General features: G+C 39.1%; 2 protein-coding genes across 6 annotated transcripts in view; both read left to right on the top strand.

The window, feature by feature from the left end:
- Positions 1-4,749, top strand: part of PLS1 (plastin 1) — a 105,529-nt gene extending 100,780 nt beyond the window's left edge. For both annotated transcript variants that reach the window (XM_081234602.1, XM_081234603.1), the window contains 2 exons: positions 2,114-2,238; positions 2,699-4,749. In XM_081234602.1, coding sequence (XP_081090728.1) covers positions 2,114-2,238; positions 2,699-2,834 — 261 coding nt within the window. In that variant the 3' untranslated portion in view covers positions 2,835-4,749. The remainder of the gene's footprint in view (positions 1-2,113; positions 2,239-2,698) is intronic.
- Positions 4,750-7,308: 2,559 nt separating this feature from the next.
- The window catches only part of TRPC1 (transient receptor potential cation channel subfamily C member 1), a 69,761-nt gene continuing 52,640 nt past the window's right edge, over positions 7,309-24,429 (top strand). For 2 of the 4 annotated variants that reach the window (XM_081234692.1, XM_081234691.1), the window contains exon 1: positions 7,817-7,960. In XM_081234692.1, coding sequence (XP_081090818.1) covers positions 7,928-7,960 — 33 coding nt within the window. In that variant the 5' untranslated portion in view covers positions 7,817-7,927. Of the gene's footprint in view, positions 7,961-24,429 lie in introns of all 4 variants that reach the window. The other 2 variants (XM_081234690.1, XM_081234689.1) reach the window with 2 other exon arrangements.

The raw sequence follows: 24,429 nt of genomic DNA, 5'->3' as shown, positions 1-24,429 counted from the left end.
TAGACTTAAGGACCCTAATTATTTTTATCCCTCTATTTCTACTTTCCCCCCAAAAATCTGTTTCATAAAATGAACATTCCTGAAAATGAAGAATATAAATTTTTCTAAAATTAATAAATGTAGTAGATCATGGCCCCAAAAAAGAACTTTGTACTCTTCACATGGCTTCAAATTGTTTTATCAAACATTTATTAAGAACCACATTTGGGGGGCTTCCCTGGTGGCTCAGTGGTTAAGAATCCACCTGCCAATGCAGGGGACACGGGTTCAAGCCCTGGTCTGGGAAGATCCCACGTGCCGCGGAGCAACTAAGCCCACGTGCCACAACTACTAAGCCTGTGCTCTAGAGCCCACAAGCCACAACTACTGAGCCCATGCGCCTAGAGCCCGTGCTCTGCAACAAGAGAAGCCACTACAGTGAGAAGCCCGTGCACCACAACTAGAGAAAGCCCGCGCGCGGCAAAGACCCAATGCAGCCAAAAATAAGTAAATTTAAAAAAAAAACTACTTTTGGCCAGGAACTGTACTAGATGTCTTCACTTATCTTAATATTCCCAAGAATTCTGTGACAGTTCCATTGTAGTGATTAGGAATGTGTGCTTTTGGCTTCAAGTAACAGGAAAAGTGATTTAAACCAAAAGTAAAGACACAGAACAATAGCAAAGATCCAGAGGTAGGGTAGACATTAGGATTGGTTGAGCCAGTAATTGAAGAATGTCAATCAGGTTTTGTTCATCTCTGCTTTGCCGTCTAAAGTGGTTTCCTCTAAAGTTGGTTTTCCTCTTGCTCATTGGATAGCTGCTGGTTGTGCCAGAGGTTTCATCCTCTCATTCACAGTCAGGAGGGGGTGTTACTAGCTTTCCATAGCTCTTCCTGGATAGTAAGGGCCTCATGTTAAATTAAATTAAGTTAAATTAAATTAGTGATTTAAATTAGCGATTGCCAAATAAATCACTGTGGCAATCAGATGGGATTCCTCCCTTTGGCTTTTTTAGACTATTTTTTCCAACCTTTTTTCATTATTGTTCGCCTAATGAGTCTTTTAGACATTTTCTTCCTAAGTTCCCCTCCCCCATGAAATTTTAATGCCATAGATATTAGTATATCTGTTATTCACTGTATTGCTTTATACATAAAAAGAATAAGTTTATCACCTTACCCACAGAATAAATGGTCTACACTAATTCAGGGTCACTCTTGGAGCTGTGGATGGGGTTAATTTTCCTTGAAGCACATGTCCATATATGGATACAGAGCAAACATGTGGGTTCTGGTAGGATGGAGAAAGTAATAAGGAGTGGATTCTGGGTAAGCAAGTGACATTTGCTACTATTCATCCTGAGAGACAAAACAAATAATTTGTTCAAGTGCTGGTAAGTTGTACAATCAATTCAGACCAGGATTTCTGACTTCAGTAGCAGTGTTCTATCCACTAGAATTTCGTTGTCCATTTTTAGTTGCCTTGGAGGTAACTTCAAAAGTGGAGAGAATCTTGGGCGTTTAGAGTCAGACAGTCATGGGTTGAAATACTGGTTCTGTACGTATTGGTTGTGTGAACAGCTCTTTTGAGCTTTCTGACCTTCATGTTCTTCATTTTAAAATGAGAGATTATAATTTCTTTACCAGGCTGTTAGGATTAAACAAACTGAACATGTAAAGCAACAAGAATAATGCCTTTATAAATATTAGTTCCTTTCCACGATTATTTTAATTTTTCTTTCTGAAAAATATTAAGTGAAGGCGTAGGAGTCCATGGTCTAAGAAAAAGAATATTACTAGAATTTGCAAAACTATTCACTTAAAATTCATCTCCTATTCCCTTTCAAAAGTTGTTTATTTTTTACAGAATGGATACTGTAGTTAGCATACTTTAGGAATTGTCACATCCACAAACCTTATTCCAGGTATGATGACAATTCTCTATACTGTAAGCTCTGTAAGGATGAAAGGAAAAGCATATTTTAAATGGTTTGTGATGTGTGTTGGTTGCAGAATAGCTGAATGTTAAGTATAATGAAAATTTATAAATTGCTTTTAGTTATATGGTTATGATCTTGTGGTGTGACATTTACAAAAGATGTTTATGAATGTTCATCTATTCTTTCTTTTCTAGGACAAATCTATTAGCACTAGTTTACCTGTCTTGGATTTAATAGATGCCATTGCACCAAATGCAGTTCGTCAAGAAATGATCACGAGAGAAGACCTTTCTGATGAGGACAAGCTGAACAATGCTAAGTAAGCCTTTATGGTTTATATTAGAACATAGTGGCTCTTTTGTTCTTAATCCTTGCAGGTGAGGCAAGTAAACAGTCCTTAAAATTCACTTTTTTTTTTTTTTTTTTTGCGGTATGCGGGCCTCTCACTGTTGTGGCCTCTCCCGTTGCGGAGCACAGGCTCCGGACGCGCAGGCTCAGCGGCCATGGCTCACGGGCCCAGCCGCTCCGCGGCATATGGGATCCTCCCGGACCGGGGCACGAACCCGTATCCCCTGCATCGGCAGGCGGACTCTCAACCACTGCGCCACCAGGGAGGCCCTAAAATTCACATTTTTAAGTACAGTTTATGTGAGGAATATGATTTAAAGACTCACAAACTTAACTTTTTTATAAAGTTAACCTTGTCAAAATGTTTCATTCTTTTGTTAACATATATTAAGTGAAAACAAATACCAAGATATTTTTCTTGTCTTTTCAAGATACGCCATTTCAGTTGCTCGAAAGATCGGTGCCCGGATATATGCCTTACCTGATGACCTCGTGGAAGTGAAACCCAAGATGGTTATGACAGTGTTTGCATGCTTAATGGGAAAAGGACTGAACAAAATAAAATAATGAAACATTTATTATGATTTTCTGCCACATTAAACACATTGAATGCCTCACAGTTTACAGAATTCTGAAATGTAGTGGGTATAAAACCAGAGATTATTTGTATGCTCAAAACAGTTGTATGAATCATTCGTGAATTTAATATACTGTTCATACTAGCTAGGATTTGTTGACAATTAATTTACCAGTCAATACTGATAAGAGTGTGTTTATTTTCAAGATGATATTTTGTGATTAAATTATTGTTTCCTGAAAGTCTCATTAAAACAAGACTAATTCATTATTTTTCATGGTTCAGAAATGATCAATGCAAAACTTTTTCTGCAGGTCCTGCTGTGAAATGTGTTTTGATTTTGTGTGTGTGTTGATTTTGATCATAAATATATTCAAAGTCATAATCCAGTTTAATACTTTTATTTTTTTTCCTCCCACTATGTGAAGTGGTCCAAAACTTTAACTTTTCTGTAAATTTCTATACTGTCTAAAATTTTTAAATGACAAGTATTGTTCATTAACATTAAACTTTTTTATATATAAGGGCTAACTCATGAATAAACTTCAAAGTACATTCTCTTATATAAGTAGTAGGAGCTTTTTACTTAAAACTTAATTTTAACTGCATCAATACTTTACATGTACTGGTTTGGTAATACAGCTTTAACTATGACATGCAGCATATATATGTTGGTAAGACGTTATTAGAGAAATATGTGTGTACATATACATATTTTGCACCTGAATTACCCAGGTTTTCTTAAGTGGTATGTATACAGTCAACCCTCCATATCTGATGCATGCATATCCAATGGTTCCACATCCACAGATTCAACCAACAGGCGATCAAAGATATTTGAAAAAAAGAATTCCAGAAAGTTCCAAAAAGCAAAACTTAAATTTGCCAAGTGCCAGCAACTATTTCCATAGCACTTCCATTGTACTTACAACTATTTACATAGTATATTAGGTATAAGTAATCTAGAGATGATTTAAAGTACACGCAAGGATGTGTGTAGGTTATATGCGAATACTAAGCTGTTTTATATAAAGGATTTGAGCATCTGCGGATTTTGGTATCCTTTGGGGGGTCCTGGAACCAGTCCTCTGGATACTGAAGGATGACTGTATTGGTCAGTTAACCAACATTAAGTAATAATTGTGCCCCCACTAGGTGCGTAACACTTTTCAGTTTGTAGCTGTCTGGTACATGAAGATTTCTTTTAGAAATATTCATTTTGGATGTCCATATAGTTACTTTTCAACTGACTTCAAACACTGGCTACAGCTCTCAAGACATGTTGATACCATATTATTAGCTTCATATTACACATGCTAATTTTTGATATTCTAGCCCTAATTTAGAATATGCCCACTGAATATCTTTAGTAGAAAGTAACACAAAGCTAATATTCAACATATTTTCACATTTTTCCCAGTTTCCTTCAAATTGGCAATGTTTGGTTAATGCTTATGTTACTTGGCAGTAGCTTTGCTTCAGACCTATTTTTGTCTGAATTTTTTAGTAGACCAATTTTGCTAACAATTGAGTTCAGAAGTTTACTTCCTTCATCTTCCACTGTTAGTGCCAGTGACCAGTACTGCTGTGCAACAAAAAATGCTGTCACTTTATCTCACTGGGAATGAGTAGTCTAAACCCCCCTTCTACCATGGATTAAAACATACGTGATGGTAAGGGTACGACTACTCATGTGTTTAGAATTTTTTAAATGAAATCATCAACAGGTGGAACTTTGAAATATATTCTACAAAAGAGATTTCCCTTCCTTTTATCATTTGATAATTGTTTTCTTATATGAAGATTAAAATATGTTCTTGCTCTTTTGTGAGATTATTTAAATCATTTCCTCTTGATTTTTTTCACCATTCACTAAGTTATCTGATTTACATGAAATTTGGCACTTTAGAGTGTTCTTTCTCTCACAAAATATATTTAATAAAAATTCTGTGTATGTACAAATGTGTCAGTATTTATTTCATTTAAAGAAAAATATATAACTTGGAAAATTAATCTATCATAAACTTATTTTCCAGAAAAGAAAAGAGAACAATTCCTACGCTAATGAGTAAAATAGCAACAAAAAACTTATTATTTTGGGAGGAGTGAAGATGGTTCTATGATTCTTTAACAGGAAGAATTTTAGGAGAGACCATGTACATGATTACTACAAATTTAGTTTGTGATGAAACAATTTCAGTTAATCAACATAAATTTGTCTATTATGATCCGGGTACGATACTAGACACTAGGGATTCAGCTGAGAAAAATATAGACAAAGTCTTCTGGCCTCATGAATCTTATTTCCTAGTGGAGAAAGACAGACAGTAAACAAATAGGATTTGTAGATGGTGATAAATGCACTAAGAGAAATAAAACAGGGAAATGTGATAGAGACTTAGGAACTGGGGTGAAGATGCTTTTAGTTTGGGTGGGTCAGGGAAGGTCTCTCTAAGGTTGTGATAGTCAGGCTGAGATATGCATGGTAGGAGGAGCAGCCAGATGCTAACTGTTCAGTAGAAGGAACAAGTGCAAAGGCTGTGAGGCAGGAAGAGTCTTGCAGGCATTTTAGGAAAAGAAATAGGCAAATGTGGCCTAAGAGTAGTGAGGGAGAGGTAGAGAGTTTGGAGATGAAGACAGGGTCTATGACTTATAGGTCTAGATCTGAATCTGGATTTTCTCTTCTCCATCACAACTGGAGTTGTGATGGCTCTTCAGTATATGAGGTTCGGTGAGTTGCTTTAAGTAACATGCTGCTTCTGAATCTTGCATGCTTCTGAATCTTGCACCTTCATCATAGCTCTATCATCGGTTTCCATATCACAGATGAAAAATAAATCATATAGAGGATCTTAAAATACCCCAGTTTACACTGGATGAAAAAGGATCCGAGAAACGAGAGAATATTCTGCATCTGAGATGATTCAAAAAGACTTCTGAAGATACAGTTGCAACACTAGCTTTCTTTGAAGGAGGAAAAACCCTCTATCTAATACTTTGGAATGCCTCCTAGGATTATCTCCTAAAGTAAATTGGAATTCTCCCGAATCTAAGAAATCAGTCCAGCCCCTGTGGGAGCCTTATGGAAAAGGAATCACCTAAACCCAGAAGCTTGAAAAAACTTCAGATTAAAGTGGTTTCTATAGTTCTGAGCCATCTGAATTTTTACCCTTAAACACTCTGGAACTTTTGGATGGGTCCGGGTTCGAGTTGTTCTGCTTCTGAGAAAAAAATTTTACTGGACTACAAAGAGTGTGTAAGCACACTCACATAAACCCAAATATGTACCACTCTGTTCACTGGCCACAGATTTACAATGAGCAATTTTTTTTTTTTTTTTACAATGAGCAATTTTGACATTCCACTAAATACACAAACTTAGAACTATATTAGACATTAGAGAATGGGGCAGATTTATGATCTACTAGAGATAAGAAAGAAAAAGCTAAAATGATTTAATAGGTAACTGTTTTGAAGTGAACACATAAAAATGTTTGGAAAGGTGGGCAATCTTGTCTACCTAAGGCCTCTTAGAGGAGATCGAAAGAGCACTGTGAATGATGAGAAAGATATATTTAGGGAATTTGGGAGTTAGAGCTGGCCGGGACAGCGATGGAACAAATCAACCCGAACAGAACAGGAAGTATTTCTCTCAAATACATGTACTCAAGTAAATTTATGTATTCCCTTAAAAACCTAAGCACTATGGGCGCAATTTAGATTTTTGCAGTTGACTGTGGAAAGCAATAATTATTCGAGATACAATTTCCAGTCTCCTTCCCTCAGCTTTTAAAGGTGCAAGAATCTGCTTTAAATACAAGCTTAATTAAAAAAAAAAATTCAAGGAAGTAGCACTTACTGCACTTCGGTTAGCTTTTGCTTAAATAACACTCATCTAAAATCTGAGTTATAAACGTGAAGATGAACAAGAAACCACTGTAAGGACTATGACGTAGAGTAGATCCTAATGACGTGCTTATCCAATGGTTATATGCGAATAAATGTATGATACTAGAAATGTTATGCCAATTTTATATCACAAAGGAGTTTTTTTTTTTTAACACAGTTTTAGAAACAAGGGTAGCTAGCCCAACATAATTACACACAGACGAACACAGGTCTGGTGGCTTGGCGAGGGCCCTGTCCTTTCTGCTTTAGGCAGAGGACAAAGGAATATGCAATAATTCGAAAATTCCACGGGGGGGTTTCGACTAAACGTTAAGTCATCAGAGGCTCAGTGAACCACCCCGCTGCATGTTTAACTTGTGTGCAGCCCGAGACGGCGGGGAAATTACCTCAAACCTGCAACCTGGTTGTGGAAAGGGTACACCGGGCCATTCGCCTTTTCCTCCGAGGCTGGAAGCCTTCCAGGGGGCGGTGCGCTCTCGGACCCCGCCTCCGCCCCAGGTCCCGCCCACCACAGAGCCCGCCCCGTGGTCGTCGCTCTCACTGAGCGGAAGGTGACGTGAGGCGAGCCGCGAACATCTCTGGGCGCAGTCCGGTCGGCGGTTTCCAGAGACCTGGATCCCGGCTGGTGCAGAATCGCTTCTTGGAGCTCTTCTCCCACCGATTTTCATCCTCCTCTCTGGCCGGGCCGCCCCCCGCGCGGCCCCTGCGGCTCCTGGCACGGCCCCGCGCTCGGCTGCCGCCCTGGCGCGGGCCACTCTGCCGTCCCCGGACGGGCGCGGACCTGCTCGGCCTGGGCGCCGGCGGCTGGGGAGGGGGCGCTGGCCCCGGGGCCGCGCATGCGCCGCCACCAATTTGAGGCTATCGGTGGAGGGCGAGTGCTGGCTCCGTGGGGAGGCGACGCCCTTCGGGGCCAACGGGCCGCGCGCCGAGGCGGCCGTGGGAACGACTCATCCCTTTTCCAGCCGGGGGTCGGGGTCGGGGCTGGTGGGGGCCCCGCCCCCGTCTCCTGGCCTGCCCCTTTCATGGGCCGCGATGATGGCGGCCCTGTACCCGAGCACGGACCTTTCGGGCGCCTCCTCCTCCTCCCTGCCTTCCTCCCCATCCTCCTCTTCGTCGCCGAGCGAGGTGATGGCGCTGAAGGATGTGCGGGAGGTGAAGGAGGAAAACACCCTGAATGAGAAGCTTTTCTTGCTGGCGTGCGACAAGGGTGAGAGCTAGGCCCCTTTCTCTGCTTCTGGATGCCCGTACCCTTCACACCCCTCATCCTCTCCCCAGCCTCAACTCGGGGCACTCCCTCTTCCTCGTGCGCCGAGCGTCTGTTCGCGCCGCGCCCGCTGCACCTCCCGGGCTGCCAGGCACCGCCTCTGCCTTGTGAGCGCGGAGCTGTCGGGCGGGAGCAGCTGCGGGTGGCGACCTCCGAGCGCCGCACCTGGGGCGGCGGCCCTGCCCCGTGGTCTCCTTTCGTGCGGTCAGGTGTTCAGGTAGCGTCGTGGGGGCGGGACCCTAGGGTTTCAGCCTCACCTGCGCTACTGACCACTTGAATGACCTGGTCTCCCGCTTGGGGTTTAGTTCTTTCTTTCTGGGAGCCCAGAGGTTTTGTCTAGTTTTGGACCTTTCAGTCCGAAAAAAATCTCATGTCCTTGCTTAAGGTTCCTCCTGCTTATGGGCTCTCAGCTGGTGTTTTGTTTTCTTTTTTCTTTAAAACCTTACTTGTATTATTTAACTCCAGCCACCCGGTGCCTTGGTGTTCAGTGACTGTCGAATGGCATTAGGTATGTCAATATCCTAGGTGGACATAAAAACAGCACTTTATGGAGAAATTCTGCCTAAGTTCCAGAGTTTCTCCAAATTTATGGAACAACTTTGTTCATGCTTTTTGTTAGAGAGGAAGGTTTATTGCTCCTCATCCTTCTTTGGGAAATAAAGGTAGTGCAAAATAATTACAGGGCAAAAATGTGTTTTAAAGCGTTTTCGTTTTTTAAAAAAATCTGGAAATCGATCACTTTTATGGCCATAACAAAGTCTCCTCACTTAAGCATGCTTTCTATTGATGAGTATAATAAAAAGAATGGGAAATTGATTGCCCTAAAACTGCTTTTATTTCCTACGTGTAAAAAAGTGCTGTAAATTTTCTCTTTCTAAATTTATTCAGCTTGCCTTCCAATGGCCATGCTTGCTTAGGAAAAATGTTTAGAATCATGCAAACTTCCAAAACATAAACCCAAAGGGCAACTTACACTCTGAAAAGATTAACTACAGAGGATTTTTTTGTTTGTCTGTATGTTTTTTTTTTTTTAATAAATGACAGCCTCCTTAACCACTTCTACTGCTTTGAGATAGGACTTTATTTACACAACTTTTTGAAAACACATTGATGTATAAACAAAGTCCACCCCTGTCCATCATGAGTCCTTTTATGATCTTATGTAATAGTATTATATTATGAAAGCATTTGTGAAAGTCCACCATGGACAGGTTCATACAGTCTTGGAAATGTGAAGAAACATAGAATATATGTCTGTAACCTCATAAATATCATGTGGATTATGTAAAATTCTTCAGTATTTCTAGAGTGGATAGTCTGAGTTCTCTTCCTTCAAAAATTCTCTGAGAGAGGAAGGGAACGGATTGTGTTGTACTAGAATTAGTAAGTGGCTGCTACATCTACCCCAGCTTACTGAGCTATGGTTATTTTAAAGCAAACTGAAATTATGTCAGGAAAGGCAATTTAATATTCCTGTCAAACTGAGGACAGAGGAATGTCATAATGGAACATAGCTCGAATAAGTACTTGTATGGTGTGTATATTTAGGATTATTGCATGACGTATCTCAAAAGAGTTTGAATGTATGACAGTTCTGCAGCCTGTCCAGTAGTGCCGGTTGAAATAGCCTTGATGTTCTTTCTTCATCAGTTTCCCTTTTATAACATCATTAAGATCCTTGGAGAGATTTGGCTTTTGGGGGTAGGGTGGAAAGTAAATATGCATGCTTTTTCTCCCCCGTATAAAATTAAAACATTTTTTTAACAAGTGAGATTAAATAGGTGTTTTCTGTTTCAGGTATGTTGAAATGAATTCTTAGGTTAGATTTGGAAAAATGGCTTATTTCTTACATGTACTTATGGTATACATTTATGCTGAAAAAAATATATTTGAGTTACAGCAGTTTTTTTGTTTACTTGTTTATATTCACTAATACTGTTAAACCTTTTTTAGCGTTACCCAAACCAAATCTAAAAGTGAAAAGTTTCCTGAAGTAGCTATAGTTTCCGCTGTTACTTTGGAGCTTTCATCAAGCCAAATGGCAAACGTTGACTGAGACAGCTTTTGGGGTAGAGTGCATATGCTTTTCATAGATGATTTCATTTAATCCTCACAACCCCATGAGCCAGATGTTGTTATCCCCATTTTATGAATGAGGAAAATGAGGCTTAGCAAAATTTTAGAATTACTTTGCCCAAGGTTACATTGGTTAGTAGTAGAACTAGGATCTATTTTGAGCCTGTACTCTTAACCACTAAGTTTTGATCTAGTTTTAGTTGAATGAATGAAAATCACTTGTGTTAGAAAAGACACATCCATATTTGGATTTACTAATTGGAAATTAAACTTGCTCTCTGTGAATGTTTTATTAACTGTGGTTTCCCTGGATTATATTTATCCAATAAAGGTAAAAAGCTTTAATAGCACAAGAGCAGATCCACTCTAGAACATCTATGTTTCTCATCCTTTTTTCATTTATCAAGTTTACACTACATGTGTAAAATGTCCGTAATGTATTCCACTTAAGGAGAATTCCTAAAGCAAAAATTGTGGAGATGGGGTTATGTGTTTGTTAGTGGATGGGTGACCCTTTGAAAGGTGTGTACAGATTAAGGAGTAAAGAAAAAAGGTAGGAAAGAAAATGATTTTACAGTTTGATTTTATAGTGTGTACAGCTAGCTTTTATGTGAATTATTAGTCCAATAGATCTAGGCAAGCACAGATCCAGGTAGTGACCACTTAATAGTGGCTATTGTTGATCTTGAAAGTGGGTCAGAATCATCTCAAAGGTAACATCGGTTCTTTTTCGTAAAATTTAGAAGAAAAAGTGAATTGAAGGCTCCTGTGCCAGTTATATAAAGCTAAGTCTGCCCCCCCACCCCACATAAAATTCTCAGAAAGTACACATATTCTTTTTAGATGTAGAATGCTGCAATTCAGAGGTAAAGTTTAATTGAAACAAGATCTGAAACGAGAGTGTTGTTTTATGGAATATTAAGCAGTGATTCTTACCACCCAAGTCTTTTTCCTTTCACACTGAGAATTAGTATGGTAATGAGCCACTTTTATTTGTGGGAGACAGGGGTCTAACCTCAGACCTGCTGGCTGGAGAAAGAATTAATACCTTTATTTAGGGAACACCTAAGCTAAATATAGTTGTTAATTCACCTCTTTGAAAGTAACTGTTGAGTAGATGGTAGCTTTAGTATTAAACCCTTTAAGTTGCTGATGATCAGTAATCAGTTCTTGTGTAGAAAAGGAAAATGATGAAAGGATTCATTCTGGATTCAGTCCCTGCCAACTTTTCATGAAGAGCATTTTCAGGAAATTCGATTTGCAATAAATAAGTCAGGAGGCCCTTCTTGAAATTTCAGCATGGAGTCAGGGGAGGGATGGAGAGAGCTGAATTTCACCTTTATTCTTGGGCTCAGTCTAATAATCTAGATCTGTGTCACCTTTGTGGTATTGATTTGCTGCATTGTATGGAGGGTGCTTTGATGCCTGAATTCTGCTTAAACTTTGCATACCTTTGGCTTAGCATGCTTTTGAAATGGGTAACATTTCTGGGAGAAGTAATATTAAGCTGTTGTTTTAATAGCACTTAATATATTTAATGGGACTTTTAAAAACAGCTATTTGAAAAGAGATTTTGAAGTGTTTGGGGTTGGAGAGGATGGCAGTGGGAAGAAAAAGTGCAGAGTACTGGGTACTGCCAAGAAGTTTTATGTCGACAAGGGACACCTAATGTTAAGAGGTATGTGCTGTGAGGGAAGAAAACTTTGCAGAAAGGAGAGGTAAAGAGGGTACTATATACAAAATTCTACAGGCATTTCACAAATTGTCATTAGTATTTAAGCATTTAAGTATTTTGTACAGGAGAGTTTTTCAAATCACCAGTGGTTCCATAGTGTATGGTTCATCTTTATTTTAACAAAAAAGACTCTTAAATCACCAGAATCTTGGTGGATGGTTTTATTATAAGAGGCTAAGCATTGAGCAGCTAGCTGCTTCATAGTAGTATAATACTGGCATTTCTTCGTAGTGATTACAGAAGTGTGCTTCTTTATTTCATTTTTAACTTGCTGTTCTTTTCTGTAATTCATCATCTGACTATTTATCAGGTTGATTTTGTTAGGATGCTGGAGAAAGGTGCTTTATCAAGAAATAACTGACTACATCCCTAGCCTTTCGTAGCTTCTTCTGTAATGGAGATGCTCTCTTGTGCTCTTGTGAGGAGCAGTAAGGGAAATAAAGTATGTTTGTGCCTAATAGATCTGTCTGAAGGGCAGAAACAAATGCTCAATTTAACTTAAATGGCCTATTTATGATTTGTAAGATGGGATATTCTTAGTATACAGTCAGTCTTTTATCTGGGCAGTTAAAAAAATGTAACCCAAGCCAAACCCCTTTACCTAGTATATTATAAACTTCGGGGAAGGGTGTTAAAAGATTAACTTTTATTGTATGGGTATTGTTGCAACCTAAGAATACTTCCTCTTCTTCCATGCTTCCAGTGTGAGAAGTATCTTCCTTATAACTGACCACCAAATTTAATGATACTAAGAAGTTTAGGATTAGTAGTTTAATATGTAATGAGTTCAAAAGCTATCACTAAGAGGTAAGTAGTGACTTTTAAGAGCCTAAACAAATTATCAGGACTAAAAGAATTCCAATACCATATCAGTATAGTTATGAGATTCAGTGGAATTCCTTTGCTTGCCAAAACTTTGTGACCTATAAAGTGGTGATCAGCACTGTTATTAATAGCTTGTTAGTTAAAAAAACCCCAAAAAACTCCTATGTTTATTTTCTGGTCATATTTGTTGCTCCATCACTAATCCTTTTATATTTTTTGTAGCTTAATTTATATTGATCCATAGTATACTTTTTCAGTTCTATAAATATGTATAATTTAAATGTATGTGAGATTACGTTTAAGCAACACAATAAATCCTTTGTGAAACAGTATTACTGCATATCTGATATTAACTAAAGTTTTATACAACTTGTAGCATCACTGTGAATTAGATCTCAAGTCATATACCAGACTCTAATTACAAAGTAAACATTGCTTCTAATAGATTCAAGAATATATTAATAATTTTTAATTTATAAACTAATTTACTCTAAAAAAATCAGCATTACCTTCTATGATATAAGTATAATTTTTCCTGCAGCAGTCTGCTCTTTTGCCAGGTGATATTCATTATCACTAATAGTCTTAATTAACAGACATAAATGGCTAAGAAATTATAGTAATAATTGTCTTTTTCCAAAAATATTCAGAGTACTACGGACAGTTCAGCATACCATGTTTCTGAGTATCTAATTTTGAAGGTTTCATCCACAGCAATGTGATTACAAACATGTTGGGATCTATGATAAATACTGGGTTTTGCACATTTGGTAAAACTACATTTTAAATTGTCTTCACTCTAAAAGTCTTGCATGTGTTTTTTTTTTTTTTTGTCTTTTTAGTATTTGGTTCAAACTAATTTGAAGTTTGCTGTAGAGTTAACATTTTAATCAGTATTGTCACTATATTTCCAGATCCAACAATTGAATTTGATCATGGCTTTGTATTTTTTTACTTCATCATTCTTTTTCCTCTTAATAATAAAATCTTCTGTTTTAAGTGTCTTTAGTAATAGTTCAATAAGAATGTTGCAGTTGCCATAGTCAAAAAGTTTGTTAGAAAAACTTGATTTGAAAAACGTTACAGATTTTTTGACAGATCAATTCTCCAGTACTTCACAACCAACTGAAAATTTGGTTACTATAAAATTAAACTGACCGACATTAATATTCCCATTTCAGTGATGTTGAAATTTACCATCATAGGTCAGAAAATAAAATGAGATGCCAATGAAGAAAAGATGATTACCAGTTCTTCACTGATACTATAACATGTCTCCACTGTCTTTCTCAAGTTGGCCAGGGTGAATATATCACAGTTGGCCAGGGTGAATTTGTTGCTAAGGATCCATGGGATCACAACAGTAATTTTATATACTATTTCATTTTTTTAAATTGTTGGTTAAGACTCACTACATTGATTTCATGCCTGCTAATGGGTTTCAACCTGCAGTTTGGGAAACATTGGTGTAGAAAGATCATAGTGGGTAAGTGGGAGAGTGGCAACAAGGTAAATGCAGAATGATAGCAAGGGCCAGGTCCCATAAGGCTTAGTAAGCCACGAAAAGATTGTGGCATTTAAAGTGTGATTAAAAATGTTGAGGATTGGGCTTCCCTGGTGGCGCAGTGGTTGAGAGTCCACCTGCCAATGCAGGGGACACGGGTTCGTGCCACAGTCCGGGAAGATCCCACATGCCGCGGAGTGGCTAGGCCCGTGAGCCATGACTGCTGAGCCTGCACGTCTGGAGCCTGTGCTCCGCAACGGGATAGGCCACAACAGTGAGAGGCCCGCGTACAAAAGAAATCTTGAGGATTGAAAACCTGATATGATTTGAATTTTAAAATGATCACTGTGAATGCTGGGTGGAGAGTGGATTAAAGAGGTGGTGCTGGAGTAGAGGTGAGCAAACTACAGCCGACAGGCCAAATCCACCCACCACCTGTTTTTGGAAGGCCTGTGAGCTAAGAATGATTTTTATATTTTACATTTCAAATGGTTGGGAATAAATCAAAAGAATAATATTTCATAACACGTGAAAATTATATGAAATTCAAACTTGAGTGTCCATAAATATTTATTGGAACACATTGGAGCTCATCGTGTATATTTGGTCTGTGGCCACTTTGGTGCTGCAAGAGCAGAGTTGAGTGTTTGCAACTGGGATGATATGGCCCCCAAAACCTAAATATTTACTATATGGCCCTTTATAAAAAACATTTGTTGACCCCTGTACTAGAGTGTAGGCAGCTGTATCAGTAAAGATGTTAATGCAGAGTCCAGGAGAGAGATGATGGTGTCTTGAACTGGGGGTTACAGTGTACATGGGTACAAGTGGATAAGTATGGGAGATACTCTGGAGAGGGAACTGAGAAGTTTTGCTGTTGAATTTGGATACTGGTGGAACTGATCGAAAAGGTTTCTTTTTCCTTCACTGAAAAAAAGACAACTATCTAGCCAAAAAAGGAAATGGATCATGTTGCCTTTCCTTCCATATGTTATATTCTAAAAGATGAAAGATGTATGTAACTATTAAAAGCAACTTCAGTGTAAAATGAAAAACATTTCTAAATTTGCCTGACCCAAAGAAGGCATTTTTACTTGTAATCCTTGCTCTATAACTAGCTTCTTGCTATATATTTTAAATTTACTCACCTCTTCTTACATATACACTCATCCTAAATATTAAGACTGTTCTGGGCTTTCTGAATACAGTACATTGTTTTAAATGGCTTGCAAATATAAACTTAGGTAGAATGCTTAGAAACCAGTCTAGGTTTCCTATAGGTTCTGTGACTATAGTTTATAATTGTTCATTTACGTGAGTGTGTCAGCCATGACAGGGTGGAAATTTTTATTATTTTTAGGAATGAAAATTACTTATTTGGTTTTGATGTCTAAGTTTTTTTTTCCCCTTTATAGCCCCCTAACTGTAATGGGAATAGTGTTTGAAACCTTAAAGCTGTAGAATCTGACATTTGCAATACAATTACTTTTTAAACAGCAGTCTAAACTTTAAAAATGTGTAGCCGTTGTTTTTGACCATTTGCTGTATGTGAAATTTATAAAATTTTATAAGAATTATATTTATACAGCTCTCTATACTTTTCAGTCTCTAGCAATATGGCTGACTAAATAATCTGAAAACGCTTCTGTTTTAAATCACCTAGAAATGCTAGATAAAATATAATAAACATACATTTAAGTGAACAGCTGAGCGTTCAGGAAAGTAAGGAAAACAGATTCAAACATAAAGAAAAGACTGAAAAACAAAGGCGTGTATGAGTTGACATTTGACTGCTCCGTGGATGGGAGCAAGAGTTATTAGTCTGGGCATTGTTGGGATTTGAATTTTAATGCCCTTGTGGAAACAGGTTACAAAGCCTTGAGTTTGTACGAAGTGGGGAAATTGGAACAACATCCAAACATGAAACCAGGATCCTTAAAGGACTACACTTTTAGCAAAGGGGTAGATAAGGAAAAGAACCCGTCCGTCAGCACAGGGAGACTACAAAGAAACTTCCAAACAAGACTTCCCTAAGAACTCGTAACTATGCTCCTACCTCTGTTGGCTTGGGGTTTAAATTAATATTACCTACTTGATCTGGGAAAACCTAAACTGAGAAATTAGTATAAAAAAGATTCATAGGGTAGCAAAACCTCTGAGTTATCTGGAAGAAGCAAGCACAAAACATCCTTGGTGGGACAAGCTTTCAAACGAGGCTGCCTAGTTTCCCACAGTTAACCTGCATGAAATTGAGTTTGCAATACCCAATTAAAAAATTCAGAAGACAGTCACCTATTGTCACAATAGACACAACAAATAGGATTAAATCCCTAAGACCTAGATAATTATCATATGGAGACCATAAAATAAGTATGTTTAAAATGACAAAAAGCTTAAAATAAGGAAATTAAAACATAAGAGAGTAAATCAAAGATTTGGAAAGGAATCCAATAAAACTTAGAGAAATAAAAAATGTAGTCATTAAAAATAAAATTAATGAATAATCAGCAGAAATAGTTGAAGGAGGAATAAGTGGAAGATAAATCTGAAGAAGTGATTCAGAATGCAGGAAGGAGAGAGAGAAAGAAGAAAAATAAATCTTTAGGGCTTCCCTGGTGGCACAGTGGTTGAGAATCTGCCTGCTAATGCAGGGGTCATGGGTTCGAGCCCTGGTCTGGGAAGATGCCACATGCCGCGGAGCAACTAGGCCCGTGAGCCACAACTACTGAGCCTGTGCTCCACAACAAGAGAGGCCACGATAGTGAGAGGCCCACGCACCACAATGAAGAGTGGACCCCGCTTGCCACAACTAGAGAAAGCCCTCATACAGAAATGAAGACCCAACACAGCCAAAAATTAAAAAATAAAAAAAAGTAAATAAATCTTTAGAGACAAAGAAGTTAGAATGGGACAGTCTAACATAATGTCTAAAGAAGTTCCAATAGGAGAAAAAATAATATGGGGTTGAAACAGTATTTGAAGAGAAAATGGCTGAAAATATTGCATCTGAATGAAGGGCATAGTCCTTAGCTTCAGAAAGCCTAATGAGTCTCAAGCAGGATAAATAAAATCTAATCCTCACCCAGACACATCATGAAACCAAAGAAAATAGAGCAAGGGTTTTTATGGGTAGCATTCTCCTACAACTAAGATATTGAAATCAGTTCACCTGAAATAAGATTTTAAAGTTATTTTCCTGTATTAGTGATAAGTTTTCACTGATCTATCTGCATGTTCATATTGGTTCAACTTTGTGAAGTGTTTTTTTTTTTTTTGCTTTATAACAAATTTAATCAGTTATACATATACATATGTTTCCATATCCCCTCCCTTTTGCGTCTCCCTCCCACCCTCCCTATCCCACCCCTCCAGGCGGTCACAAAGCACCGAGCTGATCTCCCTGTGCTATGCGGCTGCTTCCCACTAGCTATCTACCTTACGTTTGGTAGTGTATATATGTCCATGCCGCTCTTTCACTTTGTCACAGCTTACCCTTCCCCCTCCCCATATCCTCAAGTCCATTCTCTAGTGGGTCTGTGTCTTTATTCCTGTCTTACCCCTATGTTCTTCATGACATTTTTTTTTCTTAAATTCCATATATATGTGTTAGCATACAGTATTTGTCTTTCTCTTTCTGACTTACTTCACTCTGTATGACAGACTCTAGGTCTATCCACCTCATTACAAATAGCTCAATTTCATTTCTTTTTATGGCTGAGTAATATTCCATTGTATATATGTGCCACATCTTCTTTATCCATTCATCCGATGATGGACACTTAGGTTGTTTCCATCTCCGGGCTATTGTAAATAGGGCTGCTATGAACATTTTGGTACATGTCTCTTTTTGAATTATGGTTTTCTCAGGGTATATGCCTAGTAGTGGGATTGCTGGGTCATATGGTAGTTCTATTTGTAGTTTTTTAAGGAACCTCCATACCGTTCTCCATAGCGGCTGTACCAATTCACATTCCCACCAGCAGTGCAAGAGTGTTCCCTTTTTTCCACACCCTCTCCAGCATTTATTGTTTCTAGATTTTTTGATGATGGCCATTCTGACTGGTGTGAGATGATATCTCATTGTAGTTTTGATTTGCATTTCTCTAATGAGTAAAGATGTTGAGCAACCTTTCATGTGTTTGTTGGCAGTCTGTATATCTTCTGTGGAGAAATGTCTATTTAGGTCTTCTGCCCATTTTTGGATTGGGTTGTTTGTTATTTTGTTATTGAGCTGCATGAGCTGCTTATAAATTTTGGAGATTAATCCTTTGTCAGTTGCTTCATTTGCAAATATTTTCTCCCATTCTGAGGGTTGTCTTTTGGTCTTGTTTATGGTTTCCTTTGCTGTGCAAAAGCTTTGAAGTTTCATTAGGTCCCATGTGTTTATTTTTGTCTTTATTTCCATTTCTCTAGGAGGTGGGTCCAAAAGGATCTTGCTGTGATTTATGTCATAGAGTGTTCTGCCTATGTTTTCCTCTAAGAGTTTGATAGTGTCTGGCCTTACATTTAGGTCTTTAATCCATTTTGAGTTTATTTTTGTGTATGGTGTTAGGGAGTGATCTAATCTCATACTTTTACATGTCCCTATCCAGTTTTCCCAGCACCACTTATTGAAGAGACTGTCCTTTCTCCACTGTACATTCCTGCCTCCTTTATCAAAGATAAGGTGACCATATGTCCGTGCATTTAACTCTGGGCTTTCTATCCTGTTCCATTGATCTATCTTTCTGTTTTTGTGCCAGTACCACACTGTCTTGATTACTGTAGCTCTGTAGTATAGTCTGAAGTCAGGGAGCCTGATTCCTCCAGCTCCATTTTTCGTTCTCAAGATTGCTTTGGCTATTCTGGGTCTTTTGTGTTTCCATACAAATTGTGAAATTTTTTGTTCTAGTTCTGTGAAAAATGCCAGTGGTAGTTTGATAGGGATTGCATTAAATCTGTAGATTGCTTTGGGTAGTAGAGTCATTTTCACAATGTTGATTCTTCCAATCCAAGAACATGGTACATCTCTCCATCTATTTGTATCATCTTTAATTTCTTTCATCAGTGTCTTATAATTTTCTGCATACAGGTCTTTTGTCTCCTTAGGTAGGTTTATTCCTAGATATTTTATTCTTTTTGTTGCAATGGTAAATGGGAGTGTTTCCTTGATTTCACTTTCAGATTTTTCATCATTAGTATATAGGAATGCCAGAGATTTCTGTGCATTAATTTTGTATCCTGCAACTTTACCAAATTCATTGATTAGCTCTAGTAGTTTTCTGGTAGCATCTTTAGGAGTCTCTATGTATAGTATCATGTCATCTGCAAACAGTGACAGCTTTACTTCTTCTTTTCCGATTTGGATTCCTTTTATTTCCTTTTCTTCTCTGATTGCTGTGGCTAAAACTTCCAAAACTAGGTTGAATAAGAGTGGTGAGAGTGGGCAACCTTGTCTTGTTCCTGATCTTAGTGGAAATGGTTTCAGTTTTTCACCATTGAGGACGATGCTGGCTGTGGGTTTGTCATCTATGGCCTTTATTATGTTGAGGAAAGTTCCCTCTATGCCTACTTTCTGCAGGGTTTTTATCATAAATGGGTGTTGAATTTTGTCGAAAGCTTTCTCTGCATCTATTGAGATGATCATATGGTTTTTCTCCTTCAATTTGTTAATATGGTGTATCACGTTGATTGATTTGCGTATATTGAAGAATCCTTGCATTCCTGGAATAAACCCCACTTGATCATGGTGTATGATCCTTTTAATGTGCTGTTGGATTCTGTTTGCTAGTATTTTGTTGAGGATTTTTGCATCTATGTTCATCAGTGATATTGGCCTGTAGTTTTCTTTCTTTGTGACATCCTTGTCTGGTTTTGGTATCAAGGTGATGGTGGTCTCGTAGAATGAGTTTGGGAGTGTTCCTCCCTCTGCTATATTTTGGAAGAGTTTCAGAAGGATAGGTGTTAGCTCTTCTCTAAATGCTTGATAGAATTCGCCTGTGAAGCCATCTGGTCCTGGGCTTTTGTTTGTTGGAAGATTTTTTATCACAGTTTCAATTTCAGTGCTTGTGATTGGTCTGTTCATATTTTCTATTTCTTCCTGGTTCAGTCTCGGCAGGTTGTGCATTTCTAAGAATTTGTCCATTTCTTCCAGGTTGTCCATTTTATTGGAATAGAGTTGCTTATAGTAATCTCTCATAATCTTTTGTATTTCTGCAGTGTCAGTTGTTACTTCTCCTTTTTCATTTCTAATTCTATTGATTTGAGTCTTCTCCCTTTTTTTCTTGATGAGTCTGGCTAATGGTTTGTCAATTTTGTTTATCTTCTCAAAGAACCAGCTTTTAGTTTTATTGATCTTTCCTATCGTTTCCTTCATTTCTTTTTCATTTATTTCCGATCTGATTTTTATGATTTCTTTCCTTCTGCTAACTTTGGGATGTTTTTGTTCTTCTTTCTCTAATTGCTTTAGGTGCAAGGTTAGGTTGTTTATTCGAGATGTTTCCTGTTTCTTAAGGTAGGATTGTATTGCTATAAACTTCCCTCTTAGAACTGCTTTTGCTGCATCCCATAGGTTTTGGGTCGTCGTGTCTCCATTGTCATTTGTTTCTAGGTATTTTTTAATTTCCTCTTTGATTTCTTCAGTGATCACTTCGTTATTAAGTAGTGTATTGTTTAGCCTCCATGTGTTTGTATTTTTTACAGCTCTTTTCCTGTAATTGATGTCTAGTCTCATAGCATTGTGGTCAGAAAAGATACTTGATACAATTTCAATTTTCTTAAATTTACCAAGGCTTGATTTGTGACCCAAGATATGATCTATCCTGGAGAATGTTCCATGAGCACTTGAGAAAAATGTGTATTCTGTTGTTTTTGGATGGAATGTCCTATAAATATCAAGTAAGTCCATCTTGTTTAATGTATCATTTAAAGCTTGTGTTTCCTTATTTATTTTCATTTTGGATGATCTGTCCATTGGTGAAAGTGGGGTGTTAAAGTCCCCTACTATGATTGTGTTACTGTCGATTTCTCCTTTTATGGCTGTTAGTATTTGCCTTATGTATTGAGGTGCTCCTATGTTGGGTGCATAAATATTTACAATTGTTATATCTTCTTCTTGCATCAATCCCTTGATCATTAGGTAGTGTCCTTCTTTGTCTCTTCTAGTAGTCTTTATTTTAAAGTCTATTTTGTCTGATATGAGAATTGCTACTCCAGCTTTCTTTTGGTTTCCATTTGCATGGAATATCTTTTTCCATCCCCTTACTTTCAGTCTGTATGTGTCTCTAGGTCTGAAGTGGGTCTCCTGTAGACAGCATATATATGGGTCTTGTTTTTGTATCCATTCAGCCAATATGTATCTTTTGGTGGGAGCATTTAGTCCATTTACATTTAAGGTAATTATTGATATGTATGTTCCTATTCCCATTTTCTTAATTGTTTTGGGTTCGTTATTGTAGGTCTTTTCCTTCTGTTGTGTTTCTTGCCTAGAGAAGTTCCTTTAGCATTTGTTGTAAAGCTGGTTTGGTGGTGCTGAACTCTCTCAGCTTTTGCTTGTCTGTAAACGTTTTAATTTCTCCATCAAATCTGAATGAGATCCTTGCTGGGTAGAGTAATCTTGGTTGCAGGTTTTTCTCCTTCATCACTTTAATTATGTCCTGCCACTCCCTTCTGGCTTGTAGAGTTTCTGCTGAGAGATCAGCTGTTATCCTGATGGGGATTCCCTTGTGTGTTATTTGTTGTTTTTGCCTTGCTGCTTTTAATATGTTCTCTTTGTGTTTAATTTTTGACAGTTTGATTAATATGTGTCTTGGCGTATTTCTCCTTGGATTTATTCTGTATGGGACTCTCTGTGCCTCCTGGACTTGATTAACTATTTCCTTTCCCATATTAGGGAAGTTTTCAACTATAATCTCTTCAAATATTTTCTCAGTCCCTTTCTTTTTCTCTTCTTCTTCTGGAACCCCTATAATTCGAATGTTGGTGCGTTTAATGTTGTCCCAGAGGTCTCTGAGACTGTCCTCTGTTCTTTTCATTCTTTTTTCTTTATTTTGCTCTGCAGCAGTTATTTCCACTATTTTATCTTCCACCTCACTTATCCGTTCTTCTGCCTCAGTTATTCTGCTATTGATCCCATCTAGAGTATTTTTTATTTCATGTATTGTGTTCTTAATCGATGCTTGATTCATCTTTAGTTCTTCTAGGTCCTTGTTAACTGTTTCTTGCATTTTGTCTATTCTATTTCCAAGATTTTGGATCTGGGAAATAGAATCTTGGATCATCTTTACCATCATTATTCTGAATTCTTTTTCAGGTAGGCTGCCTATTACCTCTTCATTTGTTAGATCTGGTGGGTTTTTATCTTGCTCCTTCTCCTGCTGTGTGTTTTTCTGTCTTCTCATTTTGCTTATCTTACTGTGTTTGGGGTCTCCTTTTTGCAGGCTGCCGGTTCGTAGTTCCCGTTGTTTTTGGTGTCTGTCCCCAGTGGCTAAGGTTGGTTTAGTGGGTTGTGTAGGCTTCCTGGTGGAGGGGACTAGTGCCTGTGTTCTGGTGGATGAGGCTGGATCTTGTCTTTCTGGTGGGCAGGTCCACGTCTGGTGGTGTGTTTTGGGGTGTCTGCAGACTTTTTATGATTTTAGGCCACCTCTCTGCTAATGGGTGGCGTTGTGTTCCTGTCTTGCTAGTTGTTTGGCATAGGGTGTCCAGCACTGTAGCTTGCTGGTCGTTGAGTGAAGCTGGGTGCTGGTGTTGAGATGGAGATCTCTGGAAGATTTTTGCCGTTTGATATTATGTGGAGCTGGGAGGTCTCTTGTGGACCAGTGTCCTGAAGTTGGCTCTCCCACCTCAGAGGCACAGCACTGACTCCTGGCTCCTCAATTTGGGATGATGTGTTGTCTATTCATGTATTCCACAGATGCAGGGTACATCAAGTTGATTGTGGAGCTTTAATCCGCTGCTTCTGAGGCTGCTGGGAGAGGTTTCCCTTTGTCTTCTTTGTTCTCACAGCTCCTGGGTCTCAGCTTTGGATTTGGCCCCGCCTCTGCGTGTAGGTCGCCGGAGGGCGTCTGTTCTTCGCTCAGACAGGACAGGGTTAAAGGAGCAGCCGCTTCGGGGACTCTTGCTCACTCAGGCCGGGCGGGAGGGAGGGGCACGGAGTGCTGGGCGAGCCTGCAGCGGCAGAGGTCGGCGTGACGTTGCACCAGCCCGAGGCGCGCCGTGCGTTCTCCCAGGGAAGCCGCCCCTGGATCCCGGGACCCCGGCAGTGGCGGGCTGCACAGGCTCCCGGAAGGGCGGTGTGGGCAGTGACCTGCGCTCGCACACAGGCTTCTTGGCGGCAGCAGCAGCAGCCCCAGCGTCCCACGCCCGTCACTGGGCTCCGCGCTTTCAGTCGCGACTCGCGCCCATCTGTGGAGCCCCTTGAAGCAGCGCTCTTAATCCCCTCTCCTCGCGCACCAGGAAACCAAGAGGGAAGAAAAAGTCTCTTGCCTCTTCGGCAGCTCCAGAGTTTTCCCGGACTCCCTGCCGGCTAGCTGTGGCACACCAGCCCCCTTCAGGCTGAGTTCTCGCCGCCAGCCCCAGTCCTCTCCCTGCGCTCTGACCGAAGCCCGAGCCTCAGCTTCCAGCGCTGCGCGCCCCGGCGGGCGAGCAGACAAGCCTCTCGGGCTGGTGAGTGCCGCTCGGCATCGATCCTCTGTGTGGGGATCTCTCCGCTTTGCCCTACCCAGGTATGTGGGGAGTTTCTTGCCTTTTGGGAGGTCTGGGGTCTTCTGCCAGCGTTCAGTAGGTGTTCTGTAGGAGTTGTTCCACGTGTAGCTGTATTTCTGGTGTATCCGTGGGGAGGAAGGTGATCTCCGCGTCTTACTCTTCCGCCATCTTACCCGGAAGTCCTCTGTGAAGTGTTTGATAAGTTTTTTGCCATGGAACATTAGTGTCTAAATATTAATTAGTAGTTCTATGAGGAAATAATCTCTTTTTGTGACTTGTTTTCTTCTTGAGGGAACTAAGGAAATACACCTTCAAGAAAACTACCATTCAACGTCTTCCAAAATGTGTGGGGACTTTAAAGTCACTGGTTAAAAATAATAGCATAATTTATTTGAAATTTTAACCAAAAAAATCTGTTACCTTTCTTTGTTATTCACTCATGTAGTCCAGTTTTAGAATTTTCTCTTTCTGTATCATGAAATCATTTTTTTTCCTTCTGATTTCCACTCTGTTCTTTTCCTATTTCTTATTCATAGGCTTCCAAGTAACGGCTCTATTTGCAAGTCACTTAAAATCATTTATTCATTGTAT

The sequence above is a fragment of the Mesoplodon bidens genome, assembly GCF_964165515.1.
Source record: "Mesoplodon bidens genome assembly, chromosome: 5".
Lineage (NCBI taxonomy): Eukaryota > Metazoa > Chordata > Mammalia > Artiodactyla > Ziphiidae > Mesoplodon > Mesoplodon bidens.
The sequence above is the reverse complement of the archived record's forward strand: the minus strand, read 5'-3'. Positions and strand labels throughout refer to the sequence as shown.